Genomic DNA, 20,658 nt, shown 5'->3' on the forward strand with positions numbered 1-20,658 from the left:
GCTAAGTCGTTTTTACCCGTTTCTGCTGCTTCTCTCCTATAAATATTTGGCACCTTATTGTGATTCCTTTGATTGTCCATTTAACCTTGCGTAAGCTCCACGTCCGTCTTTGCAGTCGAGCACTTTGTTCCCGTGGTCATTTTCCTCACTCTTCATTTCAGAGCCTTTTATCTCTGTTGAAACTGGCCTTTGGAGGAGACGGGAAGCATCGTCTGGCATTACAGTCAGTGTCCTGCCTGCAGCAGCTGTGCACGTGTTTAAGAAACAGACTCAATTTCCACAGAGATCCAAGTTTCTTCTCTAATAAACAAGGTATTTCTGTTTGTTTATTCCTTGTGCACTGGCGGTATTTGTAGATTCTTCCAAGAGCTCCCCATTGTACTTACTGTCAGGCTTACTGTGTGTGTACAAAGCGGAAACGCCCCATCCTGAGTGTTTATCAAATCATAACCTTTGAAAACAGCGTGTTAATGAGGGAAGCACTCATGAGCCCATCCTCTTTTTTTTCTTTAAACAGAATGAACTCATTAACTTTTTTTTTTTTTAATTTGTTTGTTTGGCTGTGTCTGGTCGTAGCAGTATTTCTGTTTGTTTTTTTGGCTGTGTCTGGTCGTAGTTTAGCACGCGGGGTTTTCCTCATCACGTGGGACCTTGGGATCTTTTGTCGCAGTGCGTGGACGCTCTCGTTGTGACTTGCGGGCTCAGTTCTTGCAGCACACTGGCTTAGTTTCGCCCTGGCACGTGGGATCTTAATTGCCCGACCAGGGAGGGAACCCGCGTCCCTGCATTGCCAGGTGATTCTTGGGCCGCCAGGGAAGTCCCCGCATCCTCTTTTTTGATATGAGACGGCTGCACGGTGTTTTTCTCCCATGCATGCAGTGGTGACAACTGAGGACTGGGATTGTAAGTCCAGCTGATCACGTGGGGCTTTGGGCATTTTAGCAAGTTATACATTGTGTTAAGAAATTGTTCGGTTTGAAAAATACCTGTCTGTATTACGGAAACTATTTTAATGCAACTTGTGATGTAGGCGGTGTTTTCTGTTAATGTGGTAGCAGCGCCAGACTTCTCAGGGAAAGAGCACCACCTAATGGCCACCAGGAGTACTGGGCTGGCCTTGTCACACCTGCACTTCAGTTCAGGGTTCTGTGTTCTTACGCAGTATGCATTGAAAGTTGAATGTTTAATTACAGTGACTTGTCATGCTTCATAGTTAAGCCCTATTTTGTTGAGAGCATCACTGATCCTGTGCTACTTGAATACTTATGCTTTATATTAGCTTTATTATGGACCTCAGGGGACATGGAGTTTGCTTAGTAATATTCTTGAGAGCTTGCGGGTACCCCATAGTTCATCAGAGAAAGAGTTAAATGCAATTTGGTTGGTTAAAGTAATGGATAAATCAGAAGACTTACTCATCTATTAAATAATGTTTATCACCGCTTCTGTGCCAACCAGTGCTTGTGGGCAGGGGTACCTCTCGTCAGATCGGGGGTGGCGGTACCTCTCGTCAGATCAGCGGCGGCAGTACGTTAGAAGTGAAGCACACAGTCCGTGTACTGTGCTTGAATCATCCTGAAACCATCCATCCACCCGTGGCCTCCCATCCTGCAAAAACTGTCTCCCACGAAACCGGCTCCTGGTGCCAGACAGGTTGGGGACCACAGCTCTAGGGGGCGAGACACTGAACAGGGCAGGTGTGGCACCACCTGATGGAGCTTATGCTGTGGAAGGCTGGTACAGGCCGCAAACGCAGGAGCGTTCAGGTAGGACGTGCCCGAAGGGGATAGGAAGGGTGCTGTGACAGAACGTGACCCGGGAGACGGGTCACCTGGGTAGGATGGTCAGGGAGGGCCTCCAGGAGGAGGTGGCCTGACAGTGAGCGGGAACCTCCATTCCAAGGGCTGCAGGAGGAGAATTCAGGGAGGCCAGAGGCTCGGCACCCCATTCCAGTACTCTTGCCTGGAAAATCCCATGGACCGAGGAGCCTGGTAGGCTGTAGTCCATGGGGGGTCGCTAAGAGTAGGACACGACTGAGTGACTTCACTTTCACTTTTCACTTTCACGCATTGGAGAAGGAAACGGCAACCCACTCCAGCGTTCTTGCCTGGAGAATCCTGGGGACGGGGGAGCCTGGTGGGCTGCCGTCTATGGGGTCGCACAGAGTTGGACATGACTGAAGCGACTTAGCAGCAGCAGCAGCAGTAGAGGCCTCAGGCACGAGGGCGACCTGCTCGAGGAGCAGACTTCAGGCTGGAGTGAGTGAGGTGGTTAACCGGGCGCAGGTGCAGGAGGGGAAGGCGGGAGGTGGCCTGGGGCAGCGGGTACTGGGAGTTGCAGCTCTTGGTATGACTTTGTATTTTCTTTGAAGTGCAGTGAGAAGCTCTTGGAGAGTTGTTATTGTTCCTCCCTCCACACATGTCTTTGTTTTACCTAATTCTTTAAAAAAACTACGGTAAAACACACACCGCATAAACTCTGCCATTATGAACATGCAGTTCGATGCCTGCATTGCATTCATGCTGTTGTCCCCTCATCACCGTCATGTGTTTCCAGGCCTTTTTCTTCATCCTAAACGGAGACTCTGTAAGCACAGCAGAATCCCCATTTCCCCTTCCCTCTGCAGCCCCAGTAATCTCTAATCTATTTTCTGGCTGGGTTCTTCATTTAAGTGGGATCGTATAATATTTGGCTGATTTCATTTAGTTTAGTGTTTTCAGGGTTCATCCATGTTGTCAGAACTTTATTCACTTTTACGACCTAATAATATTTTATTGTATGTACACACCACATTTTATTTATTCATTCATCTGTGGATGGATGTGGGGTTTGTTCCCAGCTTCTGACTATTGAGTAATGCTCTAGTGAACATTGGCATATCTGTTCAAGTCCTTGTTTTCAGTTCTTCTGGGTGTATACCCAAGAATAGACATACTGGGTCATGTGCTAATTCTGTTTATCTCTGTGTGTGTGTGCATGCTCAGTCATGTCTGAGTCTTTGCTACCCTATGGACTGTAGCCAGCCAGGCTCCTCTGTTCATGGGATTTTCCAGGCAAGTGTACTGGAGTGGGTAGCCATTCCCTTCTCCAGGGGATCTTTGACCCAGGGATCAAATCTGTCTCCTGCGTTAGCAGGCAGATTCTTTACTGCTGAGCCACCCGGGAAGCCCTTAGTTTTCTGAAGAACCACCAAAATATTTTCCACAGTGGCTGTACAATTTTACATTCCCACCAGCAGTGTATGAGGCTTCCAGTTTCTCCACAGCCTCTCCAACACTTTTTTATTTTTAATCATAATCATCTTAGTAGGAGTGAGGTGGTATCTCATTGTGGTTTTGATTTGTATTTCCCTAATGATTATTAATTAATGACTAGTGATTCTCTCGGAGAAGGCAATGGCACCCCACTCCAGTACTCTTGCCTGGAAAATCCCATGGATGGAGGAGCCTGGTAGGCTGCAGTCCATGGGGTCGATACGAGTCGGACACGACTGAGCGACTTCACTTTCACTTTTCACTTTCACACATTGGAGAAGGAAATGGCAACCCGCTCCAGTATTCTTGCCTGGAGAATCCCAGGGACGGGGGAGCCTGGTGGGCTGCCGTCAATGGGGTCACACAGAGTCGGACATGACTGAAGCGACTTAGCAGCAGCAGCAGCAGCAGCAGTGATTCTCTAGTGACTTTTCATGTGCTTATTGGCCACTGATAGATTTTTAGAGAAATGTCCATCAAAGTTTTTTGCTCATTTTTAAGTTGGGATATTTGACTTTTTTTATTGTGAGTTTTGGGAGTTATTTATATATCCTGGATATTAAATCCTTAGGAGGTGTTTGACTTGCGAATATTTTATCCCATTCTGTAGGTTGTTGCTTTGTTGATAATGTCCTTTGATGCATGAAAGTTTTAAGTTTTGATGAAGTCCAGTTTATCTCTGTTTTCTTTGGTTGTTTGTGTTTTTGCTGTCTTATCTAAAAATTCGTTACAAATCCAAGGTCATGAGGATTCACCCCTATGTTTTCTGCTAAAGAGCTTTATGGTTTTAACTCATATTTTGGTTATTGATTCATTTTGAGTTCATTTTTGCACATGGTTTGAGGTATGGTCTCTAAGAGGGCTTTAAGCAGGAGAGTAGATGGTTTGGTTTCTGATGTTGTAGGTGAATGGTGCTGGCTAGAAGGTTCTGTGTAATCAGGTCAGTTTTATATGAACTTCATGTGCTAAGGGAGCACTGCATAAAAGTTTGACCTTCACTTTTACCTCAGAGAAGCATTTCTACTATTTTCATTTTTTTTTTTAAATGACAAAAAGCTCATAATCAATCATTTGTGTATACCAGGGAGTAATTTTATTCTTTTCTCCCCCAGATGCCGTGTCCCAGAACTCTTCCCTGTCTTACTGTCCTGATGCCAGGGCGGCTCCGCATTCCCAGAACCCGTCTCCCGGAAGCAGCAGCCCGCGGCCCTCCGTGGTGGGGCGCACGGGCCAGCGGCCCCGGGGGGACGGCCAGGACTGGGACGCCGCGTCCTCCAGGTGACCGGGGCCAAGGGAGCTCGAGCGCGTGTGTCAGTGCTAGAGGGAGATCGCCTTTCTCTTCTGTCTTATCTTTTGATAAGACAGGTGTTATCAAAACACATTAACTCAGGTGTTGGCCTTGTGTTAACCAGTGGCTTTCATACTTTTTTGACCATGACCTCCAGTAAGAAATAAGTATTATACTGCAACCCAGCACTCGGAGCACAGACATATACCCCGAGTGTGTGTGTGCGCGTGTGTATGCGTGTGTGCCCCTGTGTCTGTACACCAAAACAAAATGTTCACAGAACTCTTCTCTGATTTTGCATGTTACAGAGTGAATTGCATTATTTGTTCATTTCTATTTCATCAAGAAAATGATGATTCTGACCCACTGAATGTTTGTAGCAGCCACAAATGAACTGTGATCTAGTTTAAGAGCATAGTTTTTAAATGTTGGATACATCTTGATAACATTTTAATTAAACCTACTTCTGGGTTTCATTTAATTGTAATTTAAATGTATTGTTGTTTACTGTTAAAAGGAATGATTGGAGAATTAAAACAAAGTCCCCTTCAGGGTGCAGAGTCCATGGTGTTTATGGTGTTTTATTTATTTGTTTGTACAAAGAAAGATTTTTGCACATCGTTTCCTTAAAGGAACTGGCACGGTGTTTGTGTGTTACCTCATCCTTAGGCTATAAGCATCTTAAAAACCTCTTAGTCTTTTCCTTAGGTTCGTTCCACTGAATGCTCCCTGAGACCAGCACTTGTGTGTCAGCCTGATTCTTTTCTCCTGACATGACTAGTGTGGCTGCTCCAGGCTAACACCCACTCACACTTGCTATGTTCTTGGTGTCACCTCAAGGGCTTCACGTGCTTTGTTTCCTGTGGTGTCCTCATAAGAGCCCTGTGATACGACTGGAATGATTATTATCATCATTTTATAGACAAACCTGAGGCTGGGAGGGCTGGGGGCCAACCCCAGTTTGCACGGTTGGCGGAGTGCAGCGCAGGGGCGGGGCAGTGCGGCCCGAGGTGTGCTCCTCTGCTGACAGCGCGGCTGCTGTTGATCAGCGTGCTTTTCCTCCTCAGCTTGTTCTGAGCTGTAACTAGTGTTTTAAATTTTCACTCCTGAGGGAACTTCCGTCCAGGCCCTTTCAGAGTTAGAGAGAAGCCCAGCTCGTTTCCATGTTTCAGGATGCTTGGTATATTGGAATTGAAGGAATGACAACGTGTATTAAATTGTACAAGTTCAGTAGCGTCAGTGCATCTCTGTGATTCAGCTTCAGCTGTGGGTAACATCAAAAGTCAACATTTTGGGGTGCTTTATAAACATGACGTTTCAGGCCTATCTATGGCACTTTGATCCCCACCCCACCCTGTATACCCAAGGTAAAAATTTTTTTTTTTAATAAAGAAAGCTAAGAAAGATGGGATGTTCCACTTTTGGGTACATTTTCAAAATCATGTGATGTTGACTGTACTAAATAAAGTAATCCATTTCTCATCATGTTTTTCTGGCATTTTCTTGCATTCTTCAGTTGCTAACATTGGCTTACTTCAAACATTTGGTGAAAATCACAGAAAGCCTAGGGAGCCATATGAACTATTTAGTTTTTGCCTTTATAAGGGTTCAGGATGGGGAGCACATGTATACCTGTGATGGATTCATTTTGATATTTGGCAAAACTAATACAATTATGTAAAGTTTAAAAATAAAATAAAATTAAAAAAATAATAATAAAAAAATAAAAACTCTGTAAACAAACAAACAAAAAGTTATGGAAGAACTTTGCTATGAATCTGTTTGCTTTCCTTTAGAGATGGATGGGTTTTCAGTGTTTATGTCTATTACAGGAATGTTGACGTGTTTGGAGAATATCAATTTGAAGAACAAAATATAAATGCATTCTTGGTTTCGCTTACAATTTTGAGCCATTTTTATGGAATTTAATCTCATAAACTTGTCAAGGTTTCTAGCAGTCTGACCACAGTTGTTCCATGGAACAGTATAGTCCAGCCCAGTACGAGGCTTCTTAATAAGCCAGACAGCAGCCGTGCAGTAGTCTGTCTGTGGGCGGTTTCCCCACCCCAGGGTCGTGATTGTCCTTGCTTACTTTACAGTGGGAGTAGCAGCCACGCTCACGTCAGCTCGCGGGCCTCTGCCCCCTCGCCTCTGGACCTGGCGCCCGTGGACCTGCCGGAGCTGGCAGAGGACGCGCTGGAGCTGCAGCTGCAGCAGCTGAGCCTGCCCCAGCTCTGCGTCTCCCTCCTGGAGGCCGCCGCGCCCCTCCTGAGGACAGGTCGGTGGGCCTTGGAGCCGGAGCTCGTCTGTACACTTTGTGTTTGTTTCTGTCTGTTTTCTAGGACTCTCATTTTCCTCTTTTTCACCTTCTGTCTTACGATCTTTAAAAATCTGTATTTACTTAGTAAGTTCACATTACTGAGGACTTAGTAAGGGCTTTATTCTCTCTCAGTTAAATGTGGATGTCATGGAGCACTGTTCAGATAGAGTGTCCCTTTTCACTTCTGGCCTTTTATGGCACAGACGTGCGCTTGTGTGTGGCTATTTTAAAGGTAAGCAGTGAGGAAAAAAACAACACAAGTGCAGTGAGTTAGAGAAGATGGACTGGCATGAAGAGACCAAAAGAAACAATTCTTGGCTTTAGCTTTTTAGAGATTTTTTGAGTTGCTTCCAGTTGTTCGCTCTTCCCACTCAGTTTTGACTTGAGTGATAAGTGAAAGTGAAAGTTGCTCAGTTGTGTCTGACTCTTTGTGACCCCCATGGATTATATAGTCCATGGAATTCTCCAGGCTGGAATACTGGAGTGGGTAGCCTATCCCTTCTCCAGTGGATCTTCCCGACTCAGGAATCGAACCGGGGTCTCCTGCATTGCAGGCGGATTCTTTATCAACTGAGCTATGAGGGAAGCCTGAGTGATGGGGACATGTTAAAAACCAAAACAGCCCCAACACTGGATTGTACCTTTGCAGTAATATTGTCCTCTTAAAAAACAAACCAGAGTTCAGAAAACCCAGACCTGGAATGACATTTCCTCACCACTGTGCTGGAAGTTTGTGCAGATGTCCTGCAGTGAACTCTGGGAAGTGGCTGTGATCTTCCTGGAGAAAGAATAGTGTGGCCAGTGTCCTGGGCAGTCCCGCAGTCAGTCAGGTTACCATGCACCGAGGCCCAGCTGTGCTCAGCTGCTGGACAGGGTCTGGTGCACGTTATTCCACGTGCTCCTCACACCAGCCTATTTGGTTCACCCCTCAGTGGTAGTTACTGCTCTTCTCCCTGTTTTACAACAAGGAAGCTGAGGTTTAGAGTGCTTTAGAAACTCACCCAAAGTCGGACAGCAAAGAACGGAGACTTGAACTTCAGTTCTGAGACCAAAATCCATGCACTTAGCACTTTGCAAGGTAAAGGAACATTTGCAATCTCCTTGGTATTTGTATTCTCTAAGTATATACATTTTAAGTAATTGATAAACTTGTCAAAATATAAACACAAGATAAATTTTGCTTTGGTTTATACTGGCTGAGTGATAAGTGTATCCCATGCTAATGGTTCTGTAAGTCCTGTGGCTATTTTTTGCTTGCTTGGAAGTGATGTGGAAGAGGCAGGAGGTAAGTGTGTATTTGGGAACATTAACAGTTTTTATTCTGAGAACAGTATACCTTAACTTCTTACTGATTGGAGAACTCTGCTTTGGGAGTGAGGAGAACAGATTGATTCATTTACTAATAAAGTGACGTGAAGGAAGATCTGAGCTTCTTCAGCATCAAGTGTGTATGTTTGGCTGCATGGTGTACTGAGGAGAACAGTTTTAGATTTAATGGTTTTGCATTTAACCTTTTCTTAATTTGCTGTAGAAAGTCAGATTGATAATTATAAAGCTGTATCATGGTACATAAAATTTTCTAAATGTTCTCTTGCCCTTTGGTAAAGGCACATTATTGCTTAATTTGTAATTGTTCAAAGTAATAAGAGATTTCTAAGAGAATTTGCTCCAGCTGTTCCAATGAAGCAATTAATCTGGACCCTCATGATCCAGTAGTTTGTTTTACTCTCATTCGTTAGAAATTGACCTTTGGTATGTGGGGCAGGAAAGTCCAGATTGAATACTCACCTCACCTAGGATTATGGGTGGTGGAATTTCTTTGTTGTTCTGTCTCTGTGGAGAAGGAGGCTGCCCAGGTGGGTTGACAGCACCCTTTCTTCTGGAATGTTTTTAGATTTTAAGGTGAGTGTAGGTTTCCCAAACTCCTGTGTGGGAAACTACTAATTCATGACAAGACTTAAACCTCCTACTAAGTGGGGAATTCATTAGACCATATCTTCTCAACTGACCTGTGCCTTGTCAACATATTACATGTAACGTGGATGGTCTCTGAATTTGAAAACTTACTTTACTCTGTTTCACAGTGCTTCTAGTTATATTGTTATTCTCTTCCTGGCTGTCTTTCCTACTTATGAGCACATTTGATTTTTTGGTGGCTGAATAGTGTTATGATTGAAACAGAAGCCTAATAGTGACTGTATACTGTGGCTTCCCTAGTCATCTCTCTTTTAACAGTTCTAAAGACATCAAAAAATAAGAAGAGAAATAGGAATTTGGGGGGCATTAGTTAACCAGAGGATTGAGCAGTATGCTATTCACCTTTACCCGGAAGTTAACTTTTTTCCCTTCTCTCTCCTGTTTGTATTCCCAGGTAGTAGACAGATGATAATAAGAGTTCTGGAGTTGCTCGCAGAAGTTGTGGTGCTTATTGGTGAAGCGATTTCAGCACATCTGTGGGATGACAGCAGTCTTTTTGCAATAGATATGGTGAGACTCAAGGTTTTCCTTGCAGCGTGGGTAATAACATCAGTCTTTTGTTTTATCTTGGTCCTTTCAAGCTGGCTTCATTGTCTCATTAGCCTTTGAAATCTTTCTTTGTTTTAGATGCAATAGATCCCAGGCTTATTTTGCACTGTGTCTGGAATTGGCTATTTCTTCAGAGATTCTAGTTACTTTTAATGCGTGCGTCCATGTAATGGAAACCATATCATATTTTACACTTCCCATATATCATAAATCATTTGCTTTTTTATATCTTTTATTTTCAAATTATCATCTGATGAGCTTGCTTTTCTGGGCAGAACTGGTGTTCTGTTTTTCTATTAATGTAAATTTGTAACTTATGCCTCACTTTTCCTTTTTTTTTTCCTTCGTCAGAGAATTGGAAGTAAAATTTGTTAGTCATAAAAATATATATTGCTTCCTAGAGTTACCATTTTTTCCTCTTTATGTTATTTTGACCTACCTCGATCTGTCTACATTTTATTAAACTTTGCTGTAGGCTGCTTGAAATCCTTGTGCATAGACGTTAAAACAGGAAAACAAAATCCTGATGTTTACTTTATACCAGTATCCATGTGTGAAGAACTCCCCCAATTTTTTTATATACACAAATCTCTTGAGAAGAAGAAGGATTTAAATCTTTTACAATAGGTTTAATAAATTGTTTCATGTCCTTCAATTTCCTTGTTTATAACATAGGGATTATAGTTCTTAATCTTAGTTTTCTGATAGTTCTTAAGGTTATCCCACTATTTTGTAGTACTTTTAGAAGATTTTCACATATTGAAGATTTTCAACAAGTGAGTTTTTCCTGAGAAGTGTGAAGAATGTTTTATCAGTTGCTTCTTAAAATAGCTTGAATTTCTTGGCCAGAACATTTATCTGTAAAAGTTAGTCATTCACTTTTAACTTTTGGCTGCTGATCTTTTATGATTCAATGAATTATTTTTACTTTAAAGGTTAAATCTGATGTACAAGAGCCAATTGGTATGTTAGAAATGTTAAATAAAACAGTACTGCTTGAAATTATATTTGATCTACTTATTTAAAAGGAAAAAAATGCTCCTTAGGAAAAAACATCTCATTCCTTTGGGCTATATATTAATAGAAGCAGACAATTAAGTAGAATTTCTTAATGTCCTTACTTTTGCGAAGTTTAAAAAGAAAACAGAGGTATATTTTTGTTGTGTCATTAAAGGAACAAAATAAAAAATTTGAGCAGTTCAGTAATTGAATACCTGAAGATGTGTAATAAATTCTCTAAAGCTTTCCAAATATTGCTAATAACACTCATGAAATTCCATAACTCAGTTTGTGTAAGCATAGTCGAAGAAATTTTTTTCTCTATAAATTGAAAATTTTTATTTCATTTGAAACAAATAAAATATTTTCACTGAAATTGTTATATTTTGTTAAAATTAAAAATTTATTGATAAGTGTTTGTAAACGTTAGAAGACCTGAAGGATGTCATCTCTCCTCTGCCTCCCTAGGAAGTTGTGTTTATTTTCCCTTATTTGCCTGGTAAGTTAGGCTCACGGAGTGAGGCTCTCCTCCCTGTGCCAGCTGACTCCAGACTCCTGGGGCTGCTTCTCGTCAACTTTTGCCCTTTTCCTCTCTGTCACTGCTGTCACTCAATGTCACGAAAAGCAGTCTTTGCTCCTTAATTACTCATTCCTTGTAAATTCCCGCCTGACCTGCTGTGAGCTGGTGACTTAGATTTCCTGGTTTGTTAGAAGAGTTGCTGGTTTGAAGTTCAAGTGCAATTGCGAGGATTGTGAAAGATTCTAGAGAGAGGGGCTTGGTATCCAGTAAGGGCTCAAGAAGGGTAACTGAACCAAAGTTTATGTCTGTTTAATTTATTAAGTTGAAAAAGATTGACTTAAAACCTAAAATCCAACTTCAGGTTTTGCTTGATATTTGTATTATTCAGACCACAAAGACTTCATTCGTGTTGCGTCTTTACTCTCTATTACACATTTCATCAATAGACAGTTATCACTTTATCGAATTCTTTTGTTCTGAATTATTCATTATTTATACCTTAGAGATTTTGTTCATATTTCAGTACACTAATTTTTTTAATTGAAGTGTAGTTAATATACAGTGTTGTTCGAATCTTTGCTACACAGCAAAGTAATTCTGTTATACACATGTATACTTTCTTTTTTTCAATAATCTTTTCCATTATGGCTTATCACAGGATATTTAATATAGTTCCCTGTGCTGTACACCAAAACCTTGTTGTTTATGCATTCTAAATGTAATAGTTTGCATCTGCCAAGCCCAGACTCTCATTCCATCCCTTTTCTTCCTCGCTTCCCCTTGACAAGCACAAGTCTGTTCTCTTGTCTGTGCGTCTGTTTCTGTCTTGTAGGTAGGTTTTTTTTGGTGCCATATTTTAGATTTATCGAATGATCCATGTAACAGGTTTACTTTATATAAATAATTTTTCATTTTAGTTTTCACATCTTTTCCATGGAAAGTTGAGATGAGAACCACAGTGGTTTTTTTCTTCTCCCGTCTCCTAATGCTGTCCTTTTAGCAGGACGTTTATAGATGCATGTTGTTACGATTTGCCGGTCTTGTCTAACGAATTTTACCTTTCTCTTCATACTTTATGCATACCTTTCAGTTTAAAAGATACAACTACTATTGGAGTCGTAAGCTATCTAGAAATTTATGATGGTGGAACATTTGCTCTGAATTGGCCTTGTTACCTGAAGAGAGATTATATAATTTAATATTTCATTTTTTAAAAATTATTTGTCTCTGCCTGTTTCATGTCTTAAGTAAATTTGGGATCCCTTTGAGGGCAGAGATCATATCTCTAAAACTAGCGCCTTTTCCCCCACAATCTTACCACTGTGTTCAGGAGACAATAAGTCCAGTAAGTTACTGGATGAGAGGTTTATATGTAATGTTCAAAGTTGGAACAATCAAGCACGAGAAACTAGGAGGAATTTATGGTCCCTTAAGGTTTTATATTTTGTTTATTATTAGAGTTCATCATGTTAATTTCTTAAAACTTGTAGCTTTTAAACAATTTAGGTGTGCTGCTTATTCTCGCCTACCATTAAAAGAATCTTGTTTATTCTTACCGGGAGGAATACATTTGAGTTATTTAATGATAACATTTTATGTCATTCTCCATGACGTTTGCATACTGGCCCCTGCAGTTGACTGTGGTCCCCTGATTGGTATTTAAATGTTTGCAGAAAGAGAAGCTGCTCGTGGTGTTGGCGTCCCTTGGAGACACCGTGTGCTACCATAAAAGCAGCGTCAGTCTGGAGCAGCCGGAGGCGCTGGTCGTGCATCACAGGATGGCCTTTGTCAGCATCTCGCTGTTTGCTGTCCGGCTCCTGCAGACACTGCTCCCTGTGGAAAAGGTAAGGCGGGTAGTGTGGCTTATTTGTAGTTTACCGGGTGTTACGGTCCCTGTTGTAATTCCTTCTGGTCATTTCACAGTGTACAGAGATTTTACTGGAAATGCAGAAGTTGAGAAATGGCTAATTTTAACATATTTGACTAGTTTTGACCAGTTGACAGAAAAAAGCACTCATTTTGTAAAGTTCTTTTTTTTTTTTTTTTTTTTTAAGGTGATTTTTAAAAATTCTTGTGAAGCATGTTTAGAAAAGTCCATTCTTACTAAGTGACTAGTTGTTGTTCGGTCACTAAGTCGTGTCTGACTGCAGCCGCGTGGACTGTAGCACGCCAGGCTTCCCTGTCCTTCACCGTCTCCCAGAGTTTGCTCAGGTTCATGTCCACTGAGTCGGTGATGCTGTCTATCCATCTCATCCTCTGCTGCCCCCTTTTCCTTTTGCCTTCATTCTAAGTGACTATATCTCTATTTAAAAAGTAACCACCCCCCCAAAACATGAGGTAGAGCACAGCCAGCATTTCACTGCCCCCTCCTGTCCTTTATCTCTCCTGCCCTCGCCCCCACCCCCAGCTAAACTCCTTTCTGACATCTGTCACCATAGAAGACTTTGTCTGTTTTTGAACTTTATATAAATAGACTTACAAAGTGTTTACTCACTCAAGATGTTTTTTTGAGATTCATCCTTGTTGTTGCTTGTAGCAGGTTGTTAATTTTTATCACAAAATACTTCTCCATTACGTGACTGTATGTTAAATGTGATTTTAATCAGCGTGACTGTTTCTTTTAAGTCCCCTTATTGACTGTACTTTTAATTGGAGGATATATCTCTGCATTTGAATGTTAGTAGTAAAAATATCTCAAATGACTCATATGCAAGTGTTGTGCAGTGGACTTAACTGCAGAAAGAAGGGTGTCGCATCATGCTTAGCTGAAGGTATGGGAGAAGTTAATGTAGCTAAAGAACTGTTTCCTGTGTCTTTTGTTGTCCTTTGTTAATACGTACTTTCCCTTTTGGTTCCTAGAATCTACAGAGCATGTAGTCTAAACTCCATTTAATAACACATATGCAATATATGTAATATATTATCAGGCCATCTGGGAAAATCAAAAGAAAACATCAAACTTCAAATATAGTATTTTGCTTTAGGGAAAAGTAACATCATTTCTGTTGATTTTAATTTTCAACTTTTATTCATTAGTCATTATATTTCTGAAAAGCATACCACTCTGTTAAAGAGTGATAATTTTCCAAGGCATTTGTTGTTGTTTAGTCACTCAGTCATGTCTGATTCTTTGTGATCCCATGGACTACAGCATGCCAGGCTTCCCTGTCCTTCGCCATTTTCTGGAGCTTGCTCAAACTTATGTCCATTGAGTCAGGGATGCCTTTCAGCCATCTCTGTTACCCCCTTCACCTCCTGTCGTCAGTCTTTCCCAGGATCAGGGTCTTTTCCAGTGAGTTGGTTCTTTGCATCAGGTGGCCAAAGTATTGGGGCTTCAGCTTCAGCATCAGTCCTTCCAATGAATATTCAGGGTTGATTTCCTTTAGGATGGACTGGTTTGTTCTCCTTGCAATCCAAGGGACTCTCAAGAGTCTTTTCCAGCACCACAGTTCATAAGTGTCAATTCTTCAGCACTCAGCCTTCTTTATGGTCAACATTCACATCTGTACATGACTACTGGAAAAGTCTTAGCTTTGATTGTATGTACCTTTGTCGGCAAAATGATGTCTCTGCTTTTTAATATGGTGTCTAGGTTTGTCATAACTTTTCTTCCAAGGAGCAAGCATCTTTTAATTTAATAAATTCCAAAGCATAAACATAATTTGAAGGATTTTAGTCATAAAGGACTGGAATTGTATTTAAAATATAGGTGTCTCACTTTACATAATAATATCATATAACTGAAAACTTAGTAGTGCTACAATAACTTATTAGGTATTACCAGATTCAACATTCTATATGTTGAATGTTGTTGGAAAAGTTACTTGTTAGTTGTACCATAGAGCTTAATTTTTGCTTTTTTGATTATAGATGTTTTTCATCTATATGCTTATTAATTAAAATACAAATCAGTAATTTATTTTATTTGAATAGAATAATATAAAGTCAACTCTCCATGACTTTTTTTTTTTCTTCAGATACTTACTTTTCTTGTTTTTGAAGGCAAATCAATATCTGCAATTTTTGGTAGCTCTTTTAAAAATATAGCTTGGAACTTCATTAGAGCAGTAAATGGGTCAATGAAGAGATTATAATAAAAGTATCAGCTTATAGATGGTTATAATTGCTTTGAGAACTTTAAAGTGAAATTTAAACAAAACTGCTCTTCTATTGCTGTTAAAATTGTCCTTTAATTGATAAAAATACAAGGTTTTGCTGCCGTCTGCCTGTTGCTAGCCCACCAGAAACTGAACTTGAATCTGAACTCTGAAACTTTCTACACTGAAAGTAGCTTTTAAATATTTGAGTTGCCACTTACCAAATGTGTAATTGGAAGTTGGAAAACGATAGTATGACTCTATGTAAGGATTTCCTTAATTTGAAAATTTTGACAGAATGCCCTGGAAGACCTTTTTTGAAATTGATAATTGCTGGTTTTTAGATGAATTTGGAGAATATCCACTTAGAGGTTAAAAGGAGGCATTGGTAATCTTATGAAAAATGCTATGCTTGGTTAGATCCAATTGGTGAAAAAAATGCTGCTGACTCTTCTTTACCTAGTGGTGGTGATGGCACTCCACTGAAGTATCTCCACTTTTAGTCCCGCCTCACTGACACATGACTAAGGCTTGGAGGACCACCGTCTTCAGCCTGGGGTGTAAACTGTGACGGAGCCTCTGGCCCTTGCGAGGATTAAATGTACGCCCTTCCTTTGGTGCTCTGAGTTCCTGAGATGAATTTCAGATGTGGGAATGTAGAATGAAAATGTCAGAATTCCTGAGTGATGGATGAGAAGAGGAAAGAGAGGAAATTAATATTTATTGAGTGGGATATACCACATTTTCTACTTGTTTAATCGTCACGTCAGCTATTTATATTTTTGTGCCTAAAGTCAGAGAAAGCTCTTTTAAACTAGAACACAGCGTCTTTGGAGTTGATCCACTAGGATTTACTATCTCAGCGCAGTGCCCACCTCACTCAGTCTTTTTTGCTAATTCCTCTCTGTCTTCCTAACCTCTTAAAGAGGCAGAATCCCAAGACTGGCTATGCCCCTCATGAAATGTCATCCCATTTTGAGTCTTTAAATGCCATTTATTTGGGGACACCTCCCAAACTTATATTTCCAGACCACATGTGTCGTCTGAACCCCAAAGTCCTATGTATATCCTATATCCTTCTTACATCTTCCCTTGACCGTTCATATCTCCAGCTTAACAGGTCCCAAGCCTAGTTCTTTGCTTCCTTCCCAAGTGTGTTCTCCCTGTGGTCTTCCCATCTCAGTAAAGGACACTTTCATTCTAGTTGGTAGTTGATCATGAGAAAACCTTACAGGCATCCTTGATTCCTGTCTTTCATACACTTAGGTCCAATCCCTGGACAAAGTGTCTTTTTCCTTTGATCATCGGTCCAGAACCTGAGTAATTCTCACCACTCCCACTGCTACTGCCTGAGTTGAAGCCGCCATTCCGTCTTGCCTGGGTTGTTGCAGTGACCTCCTCCTTGGTCTCTCAGCTTCCACCATTGCCCTTTTCCACCTGTTCGTTTGGACTGATCATGATGTTTGCCCGAAACCTTCCAGTGCCCCCTTGGAGGACAAGTCCTTTTGATGATCTGAAGCCTTCCCTGATCTGGCACCACTGCCCCCGGAGGCCATCGCCCCGCGCTAGCTCCACTGGCCTGCTTGCTGCCAAAGATGCTCCATGTCTGAGCCTTTATACTTGCTGTTCCCTGCGCTGTGACTGCTTTTCCCTCAGATGTCCATGTGGCTCCTGACTCCCAGGTCTCCACTTACATGTTGCCTTGTCAGAGTCCTTCCTCTGCGCCCCCTCCTGTCGCTCCTTGGTCCCTGTCCATCCTTCCTGTCTCCTGTTTTTAGAATTTTCTCAGCACTCCCAGCCGTACCTGACAAGTGTGGCTTACTCTTTGCTTTCTCCGCTGGAATGTTAACTTTGTGAGGGCAGAGGTTCTGTCTCTTCCGCTGTGTCCCTAGGAGCTGAAATGGTGCCCGCGCACAGTGGGGGCTCAAGGAGCGTTAGCCAAGGGAGCAAATAATTAGTCAAGAGGTAATTTAGTTTCTTTCTCTTTCCATTAGGAGTGTTCTTCACAGAATAAGAGAAATTTCTCTTGACTTTGTAATGGCTGCTATCTTAATAGTTTTTTTTTTTTTTTTTTCCATGCTCAGTAACATAAAATTTTGATTCCTTTAGTTTTTGACTTTCATTTGGCAACTTTATTTCATGTAAAAGCATTGTTTAGCTGATTTAGCTCTTAGGCCTTCAGACAGTTAATAATTATCCTTAAAATATGTTATCCATGAAAATATTATGACCAAACCTGCTAAAATAAAGGCAGCATAGTACTCTTGAGCTCTTCTCAAATGGTTTTCTCTGAATGTTGAGTTTTCAGTTCTTTTCATTAGTTGATGCATAGAATCCTATCACAAAGCTAGAATCATTAAAAGAAAAAATCTAACAGGGATTTCTTAGTTTTAAATCAATTAAGTTATAAAATGGGCCCCTTTATTTTATACTAATTAAAGGTCAATTTTTTGTGAGTGTTCTAGAACTGTATTAAATATTATGTTGAATTTCTCCTTTCTCTTCTAAAACACAAAACCAAATAGAAATTAATTTCTGTTCAAATCAGTGTATAGTTATACTTGATTTATCTTTAAGCTCAGTCGTGTCTGACTCTTTGCGACCCCATGGACTGTAGCCTACCAAGTTCCTCTGTCCATGGGAGTCTCCAGGCAAGAAAACTGGAGTGGGGTGCCATTTCCTTCTCCAGGGGATCTTCCTAACACAAGGATTGAACCCAGGTCTCTCGCATGGTAGGCAGATGCTTTACCATCTGAGCCACTGGGGAAGTCCTTAATTTAGGGTTATTCAATTCAGTGTGTAGTTAATAAGCCCTGGGCTGTCTCCTCAGGGGTTTACTGCATTTTTTCCTGACCATCTGTGTGCGCCTGCACGGGATACTTAGAGAGAGAGGCCTGGTGCCTTCTCTTCAGCTCTCTTCTGTTCAGCATGAACAAAGTGTGGGCTCCGGGGAGAGGAATGCTAAGGGTTGCTGTGGGGAAGGGGAGGTATCCCGGACCCCAGGCTTTGGAAAGGAGTTGAAATTTGGACTTGGGATATTTTGGGCTTAGAAAAAACTGCATTGAACAAAAGTGTAGAGGTAAATTAAGTCTTGGGGGATAGAATTTTCTTTGGAAAAGCATGGATTTTGTGATAGAAAATTACTAAAAAAAAAGTCGAAGTGCATTAAGATTATAGTTTACTGTATTTATCTGACAATGGTTAATTTTTTTTTTTTTAATTTATCAAGGCAAGCCGCTTTTTACCGGAGCCTGTGTCAGCAGCGTTATTTTTTATTTCTTTGGACGTGCCTGTTTCTTTGGAATATCCAAACATTCACGAAGCTGTTGTGGCCTATTTGGAACAGCTGAATTCTGAAAACTACAGTATTTATAAACGAACTGCAGAGGCTGCTTATTCAATTGAGTGTACCTGTAACTTCCTGTCTGATGTTGGGAAGGAGGTAAAAAGTTTTGTTAACGTCTCTTTAAAATTCCTTTGATAAAATGTTTAGAAAATTCAACCTATAGTTTTCAAACTGATGGACATTTAACAATTGAATTCTTCGGGGTAGGATTCATTATTACTTAATGGCCCAATTACAAGATTAAGGATACGATTTATATAAAATAAAATGAAGATTTGATTAATGAATGGTGTATTTTTATGAGACCAGTGGTATTTTTTAAAACAATTATAATCAATATCTTTATTAGATTGAGTTCCTCTTTGAAGTGGTTTAGTGTGTGTGAACAGTGTGACAGGTGACATAAACAGAATTAGAAGGGAAAATTTAGTGCTTATTTGTAGACATATTTTTCCCTTAATATTTTATAGATCTTTATTTATATAAAGAGCTTGTTCTTTTGTTAAATAAAATTATGAACAGCATTTTAAGGTAGAAGGTCTACTTTCGGTACCCTGTTACAGTAGTAATTATGTATTGTTACTTATCCCTTTTAGGATATTATTTAGTATGTTATCTAAATAACATAAATAAAAGTAGCACTTTCTAAATGAAAGCGTTGCTATGCTAAGTCACTTCAGTTGTGTCCAACTCTGTGCTACCCCATAGACGGCAGCCCACCAGGCTCCCCCGTCCCTGGGATTCTCCAGGCAAGAACACTGGAGTGGGCTGCCATTTCCTCCTCCAATGCATGAAAGTGAAAAGTGAAAGTGAAGTCGCTCAGTCGTGTCCGACTCTTAGCGACCCCATGGACTGCAGCCTACCAGGCCCCTCCGTCCATGGGATTTTCCAGGCAAGAGTACTGGAGTGGGGTGCCATTGCCTTCTCCAAATGAAAGCGTTAATGAGTCTTAAAATAGACATTGCTTCAATAGTTGTTTACTGTCTGAAATATCAAAATGGGTCCTGAAGATTTTGAAAAATTAGGAGCAAAATTGTTACTCCTTTTGGCCCCTACAGTGGACTTTTTGGGAACCTCATACTTTAAATTTTCCTTATTTACCAATTATTGTTTATTTTTATTTTCTTTTCCCTTCATCTTTATGCCACTATATCTTGTTTCCTCCATGACAGAATTTTGAATTGCTGTTTAGTTGAATTATTCCTGTGGCATTTTGCATGGCTAGTTAATCACACATGTATTGATTGTACCCTGTTTTCCTAGAACCTGTCAGGATGTTAGAAGCGGGAGGTAGATCTTAAAATACACGGGTCCTGCCTTGAGCTGCAGTTAATAGGGAGACAAGGGCACAATCGAGCCGTCAAGGAACATGCCACTCAGAGGTAAATAGAATGAAGTCTCAGGTGGTGTTGAGTTGGGCATTCTCTCCGCATTTTTCCTCTGAGGCTGACCTTTTTGGTCTGCTTGTGGAGATGGTTGACTTAAGCAGATGTGAACAGGCTCAGGGCCTCTGGATGATCCAGTTTCTTGAAGCTGCTTTGTTAGCTGTTGAGAATCTTACTGTGTATGACCTTGACATTTACTGTTGCATTCTGCGTCTTTTTTAGGGAGAAAAGAATCTCTCAGAGTTAGTGGAGCTGGCAGATCAAGCCTTACGTAGCTTTTCCTACCATCAGCATTTCCCCCTAATAAAGGAAATCATCTCCATTTGTTCAAAAATGTAATTATTGTTCTTAATATGATTATATTATTATATGGTGTGTGTGTGTGTGTGTAAGTTTAGGGACAATAAAATGAAACTGGCTTTCAGTCTGGTTATTTTTTCGTTTAAATTGCTATTATATGTTCTGATTTTTAAACTGTGGGTGTATAGCTGCATTAGACAGTTAAATGTTTTCTTCAGCAGTAAACTAGAAATGTCATGTTTGTAATCAACATTAATTATCCTTAGATTTTTACACTTTTTGATGTCTTTCCAAATAAGTGTTCAAATTTGTTAATATATCTTTAACATTGTAATTAATAACTTGAATTGAGGGTTTTTTAAATGTAAGTTTCATTATTCCTATCTTTTATATAGATTTTTGGAAAGCATAGTGCATTGATTAACTTATTTTGGGGACGTTGGAGCAGAGTTTGCTTTAAAACCTAGTATTTTCATTGCTTTTGGATAGAGTAAACTCCATAGTGATAAATATCCATTAAATATGGAATTTATTTTTCTGTCCCTCTCCTGCTCTGTCAAGTCAGTCACCTCACATAATTATCTGGTGAGAACTACATTGAAGGTTTACTCTTACTACATATC

At 40.5% G+C, this 20,658-nt stretch overlaps 1 protein-coding gene across 10 annotated transcripts in view; it reads left to right on the forward strand.

Moving 5' to 3' along the window:
• RTTN (rotatin) overlaps window positions 1-20,658 on the forward strand; it is a 120,637-nt gene that overhangs the window by 8,240 nt on the left and 91,739 nt on the right. For 9 of the 10 annotated variants that reach the window (XR_015153399.1, XR_015153400.1, XR_015153401.1 and 6 more), the window contains 7 exons: window positions 162-312; window positions 4,367-4,532; window positions 6,642-6,820; window positions 9,234-9,349; window positions 12,581-12,751; window positions 18,234-18,446; window positions 19,958-20,070. Coding sequence is in view for 6 of the 10 variants with exons in the window: in XM_086372188.1 (XP_086228314.1) it covers window positions 162-312; window positions 4,367-4,532; window positions 6,642-6,820; window positions 9,234-9,349; window positions 12,581-12,751; window positions 18,234-18,446; window positions 19,958-20,070 (1,109 nt within the window). In the remaining 4 variants the exon portion in view is untranslated. Of the gene's footprint in view, window positions 1-161; window positions 313-4,366; window positions 4,533-6,641; window positions 6,821-9,233; window positions 9,350-12,580; window positions 12,752-18,233; window positions 18,447-19,618; window positions 19,733-19,957; window positions 20,071-20,658 lie in introns of those variants that run through there. The other variant, XM_086372192.1, reaches the window with a different exon arrangement.

This window comes from Bos grunniens, chromosome 24 (assembly GCF_055505025.1).
Source record: "Bos grunniens cultivar Pamir isolate PY7600 chromosome 24, Bosgru_T2T1.0, whole genome shotgun sequence".
In the NCBI taxonomy this organism is placed as follows: Eukaryota; Metazoa; Chordata; class Mammalia; order Artiodactyla; family Bovidae; genus Bos; species Bos grunniens.